Raw genomic sequence first — 5165 nt, forward strand, 5'->3', positions numbered from 1 at the left:
GAGGGAGGAAAAAGTGCTTTCTGTCACCACTTTGGCCAAGGTGAAGAAAAAAGGAGAGAGGGAGGAAAAAGGAGAGAGGATAGCATGTGGGTCCCATATTTTTTTTTGAATGACAAATGGTCCACAGATTTTTTTTAATTCTAATTCAACATAAGCATCACATCAACGTCACGTGGAACGAAGACTAGGTCAATATTGTCATATAGGCACCACGTCAGCGAAACCGCCCTTCAAAACCACCGAGAGAGTCAAATTACACAGGTTTTAATAGTTGGGGGTCGAGATATCTGGTATTATGGTTTAGGGTTAGGGATATGAATTACACTAGTTAAGGGAGTCAAAATGAACTTATTCCAGAAAAAAAAATAGAAACGAGGACGGAATCCAACACGGTCCATAACCATAACTGATACGGAGTCGAGGCCCAGCCCAAAAGGCATCGTCTCTTCCCGGAGCCGTTCCGTGTCGATTGGACTCGACTCGAGCGCCGTCTTCTCCTGGTCGTGGACGCGGCGCGGCGTCGGATTCTTCCGTACTTCCGTCTCGAGCGACGCCGCCGGCGACAACCGCTTCCTCGCGACCTCCCGCCGCCGGCGAGGAAACCTCGTCTTGGTGAGTGCCCGTCTCCACTTCTCACTGGTAGACCATATCCTTGTCTTGATCTAACCCTAGCCCGCCCTTGCACAGGTCCTCCAAGTTCAAGGTATCGATAGCTATGGGATAATCCCGAATTCCCGATCGATTTCGATTCTATTTGCATGGTATGTTCTTCACCCTCTCATCAATTTCTCGCTATTCGTTTAATTTCCTGCTATCCGTAATTCAATCCCCATGGTTTATTTGGTGTTCTCTAGTGTTGGGAAGATGGAGAGGGGTGGGGAGATGGATCCTCCCATCACTGCCTCGCTGGGAGCCATTCATATTGTTTTTGGGAAACTGGTCCGGTTGCTCTCCGAGCCTGGACTGCGGCTGCACAAGGAAGAGATGAAAGCGCTAGGTGTGCTCAAAGACGGCCTCCAAGTTTTGATAGAAGATTATCTGATGGAACCATCAGATCTGGAGGGCCCTCCCTTCTAGGCTAACTACTGGATGAAGGAGGTGCGGGAGCTGTGCTACGACATCGACGACTTTGTTGATGAGCTTTTCCATGCTGCCGCTAATGCCAAGATCCAAAGAGCTCTCCAGTTTAAGGCTTCTCCACTCCGGAAGAAATTGCCCCTCTTTAAGACTTCTCAGCTCCAGGAGAAGTTATCCCGCTTCAACGCTTCTCAGCTCCAGAAGAAATTGTCATGGAGGCAAAAAATTGTTGATGAGGTCTCAAGTTTCAGTTCTTGCTTGAAGGAATTGATTATGCTTTATAAGCGTTATGATCTTGGTAGTTTAGAGAGACGTTCCGGGTGGGAATCAAATGGAACAATGTCTTTAACTCTCCCGTTAGCTGAAGAGACCAGCCAACGCTGCTACCTCGGTATGGACAAAGATATGGATAAACTTGTTGGGTTACTAAATGATGGGCAGCAAGAATGCAAGGTCATTGCTATCATTGGACTTTGTGGTGTTGGCAAGACCACCCTTGCTGAAGAACTTTATCAGAAGTTTGGATTTCAGTTTCAATGTTGTGCCTTTCTAAGGTTATCTCGGAAACCTGACATGAAGAGGGTGCTCGGTAGTTTATTCTCACAAGTTCGGCAGCATGATCCTCCTGGTACTGGTACTGTTGAGGTGGATAATTTATCCCATGAGATCAAGTCATATCTGAATGACAAAAGGTAATTCTTTCTTTTAATTGGCTTATCATTTTGATAATCTAATTTATTAGCTTTAATTGTTCATTTTCCATTTTTAGTAATTGATTTCCTCCATTTAGTAACTTGTTTATTAGATTTTTTTTTATCGTTGGGTATAGATCCTGCGGTCAAAAAAAAAAAATCTGACTACTTTAAGCCCTGGTTTATATCGTCACTTATTTAGATGATCCCTTATTTTTTGAGACTTTGGATTAGCTAAATTATGACTTTTGGCAGGTATTTTATTGTAATTGATGGTGTTTGGTCATCATATATATGGAACACTATCAATCAGACTTTGCCAAAGAATTTTTACAGTAGAATATTGATAACTACAGAAATTGATCATGTAGCTCAGAGGTGCTGTGTTGATAACCGCAAATACATCTTTAAGAAGGAACCATTTAATAAAGTTGAATCTGATGAATTCTTCAGCAGAGTCCATGAATATCTAAAGGAAATTTCTTCTGAGATTGCACAACTCTTTAGTGGCTTACCGCTCATGATGGCTATTGTAGCTAGTATTTTAACACGATTGCCACCAAGCACAGAGCAATGGAATGTTGTAAAAAAAATCATTAAGTTCTAAATTGGAAGGGATTTTGGACCTCATTTACAATATTATTCCTCATCCTTTGAAAGCCTGCATGCTTTATCTCGGAATATATGAAGAAGACGATATAATTTTAAAAGATGAACTGTTGAGTCAATGGTTTGCAGAAGGATTTATTGATACAGTTGATGGAAATGATGAGAAGAGGGTGGCATTGATCTATTTTGATTAGCTTATCAGCTATGGGCTAATACAACCTGTAGAGACCAGGTTTGATAATGAAGTGTTGTCCTTTAGAGTGCATTACATGATAATTGATTCTATTCGGTCTAAGGCAGTCCAGCACAATTTTGCCATTGCAATTGATAATCATCAGACAGATGTGCGAATTGCTGATAAGATTCGTCGGTTGTCCCTTCGTTTTGGCAATGCAAATGATGTGACAACACCAATTGGGTTGAGATGGTCACAAGTTCGCACGCTTGTCTTTTTTGGACCTCTCCGCTGTACACCTTCTATTGCTGAGTTTAGAGTTCTTCGAGTTTTGATCCTTCGATTATCTGCTGATGATGATGATGTAACTTATGACCTCTCAGAAATTGCTGAGTTGCTTGGATTAAAGTATCTGTATATTGATGCATGCCATCTGAATATAAGGCTACCAATGCAGATGCGACAGTTGCAATATTTGGCAAAGTTAAAAATAGAAGCAAGATTGAGTTATGTTCCATCAGATATTTTTTATTTGCCACGATTGCAACAGTTGATTCTTCCAAGTGAGACTACTTTGCCCCATTTCACTGAGCCGATGAAGTCTCTTCATACTTTAGGGTGTTTTGATCTCAGCGGGAGCTCAACAGAAAGTATTGTGGATCTTGGGAAGATGGTAAATCTTCAAAATCTTCACATGACATGTTCTAGTGGACAGCCTGCCAATCTGAAACTTCTAGGGTCTGTTCTCAATAAACTCAAAAACATGAAGTCTCTAATTCTGGTATTTACTGGTTCATTGGATGATGCTGATTCTTCAATTATGGAAATTTCTTCTGATGACTTCAGTGTTTCATCTCCTCCGGTTCTTCTGACAAGGTTTGAATTTTCATGGCGCTCATGCATATTTTCATGCCTACCTAGGTGAATCAAAGAACTGAACAATCTCAGTATCTTGAAGATTGCCATTAGTGAGATGTTGGGACATGATGTTGATGTTCTTAGTGTGTTACCTGCACTCACTTCTCTCTCTGTGTATATCCAAAGAGCACCTGAGGAAAGGATCAGTTTTGGTAAAGGAGGATTCGTAGCTTTGAAGTACTTTAAACTCAAGTGCACTGTACCTTGGCTCAAAGTTGAGGTAGATGCAATGCCTAATCTTGAAAAACTGAAGCTAAGGTTCAATGTTGGTCTCAGTCTGCAAAGAGTGGGTCTGCATGGCAATAACCTTATCAACATTGAGCACTTGTCAAGGCTTAAGGAGATATATGCAAAAGTGGAGAGTGAAGGTTCTGTTGATGCAGGGTCTGCTTTGATGACTGGTGTTTGGAATGATCCAAGAAATCCTACAATTACCATTCAATTGATTTGTGGTTTCTATGGTGAAATGACTAGACTGATGACAAAAGATGATATTATCTTGGAAGAAAATCCAGACAGCATAACTGAGGATGAGGTCAGACAGAAGGATGAGAAGAAACAAGTGGATGATCACAGGTTTCAATTTTTCGCTTCTTTACTTTGGTTTCACTTTTTGAACCTAATTACTCGTGTAATTCCTATTATAATGCAGCTAATTGGTGTTGTAATTAGGACTTAGGCTGCGTTCGTTCACAGGAGAAAGGGGAGATTGTGACTCGTTTTCCGCGCGCACGCTTTTCAAACTACTAAACAGTGCATTTTTTGCAAAAATTTTCTATAGAAAAGTTGCTTTAAAAAATCATATTAATCCATTTTTGAAGATTAAAATAGTTAATACTCAATTAATCATGCGCTAATAGCTCACCTCGTTTTGCGTATCTTCCCAATCTTCTCAATCCCCTCTCCCTCAAACACAGCCTTATATGACATCAGAGGCTAGTCCTGCACTTCCTCGAAGACATATTGCTCATGAAATCCCACGGCTTCTTCCTTCATGTGGTGGGAAATGGCCCACCTCTGATGCTGCCTTTGAAGGCCACAACCTTGTGAACTGCTATGCTGGCAACCTCTCCATCGCTGTCATCCAAGCCAATAATTCCTTCAAGGAGCAATACCGTGTTGAGTCATCCCAACCCTTCGGCACCGTCATTGGCATCTTCGATGGACATGAGGCTCCGAAGCTGCCTGATTTGCTTGTGACAACCTCTTCCTCCACCTCCAAGGTGAGTGAATCCCCAACTGCAACCACTGACTATTATACATATTATGTTGAATTATTGATGTGACACGAGTTATTTGGTTTGATCTGTGTGTGCAGAGAATTGTCCAGCTCACAACGTGTGACAACTGATGCTATCAGCAAAGCATTCAAGGCCACTGAAGAAGGGTTCATTGAGCTTGTGTCTCGCCAATGGAAAACTGATCCACAAATTGCAACTGTTGGGGCATGCTGCCTTGTTGGTGCTGTGCAACAAAAAACACTATTCATAGCCAACCTTGGAAACTCTCGGGCTGTTCTTGGAAAGGTCAGTTGCATTGGGCAGATTGTTGCTGAACAGCTCTCTAGTGAGCACATTGCCAATGATGCATGGAAAGCAAAGGGCCTCGTGCAGGTCAGCTTTATGTTACCATTTCATTTGTGTCACAATATTTGAATCTTATATGTTCTACTTATGCATTGTATGCATGATGCA

The 5165-nt window shown here is 41.7% G+C and overlaps 1 protein-coding gene across 1 annotated transcript; it reads left to right on the plus strand.

Annotated features, from left to right (window-relative positions):
• Positions 1–477: 477 nt before the first annotated feature.
• Positions 478–4188, plus strand: LOC4350826 (disease resistance protein RGA5-like). The gene is made up of 4 exons (XM_015761971.3): positions 478–612; positions 688–761; positions 855–1769; positions 2025–4188. The coding sequence occupies exons 3-4, from the start codon at positions 1090–1092 to the stop codon at positions 2374–2376; spliced, it is 1032 nt and encodes a 343-aa protein (XP_015617457.1). The 5' UTR covers positions 478–612; positions 688–761; positions 855–1089; the 3' UTR covers positions 2377–4188.
• Positions 4189–5165: the final 977 nt, after the last annotated feature.

The sequence above is a fragment of the Oryza sativa genome, chromosome 11 (assembly GCF_034140825.1).
Source record: "Oryza sativa Japonica Group chromosome 11, ASM3414082v1".
Taxonomy (NCBI): Eukaryota; Viridiplantae; Streptophyta; class Magnoliopsida; order Poales; family Poaceae; genus Oryza; species Oryza sativa.

Coding starts and splice junctions, on each gene's coding strand:
- LOC4350826 (XM_015761971.3), top strand. CDS start 1,090: ATGAAGGAGGTGCGGGAGCTGTGCTACGACATCGACGACTTTGTTGAT. Junction 1,770..2,024: donor TCATATCTGAATGACAAAAG/GTAATTCTTTCT, acceptor GACTTTTGGCAG/GTATTTTATTGTAATTGATG.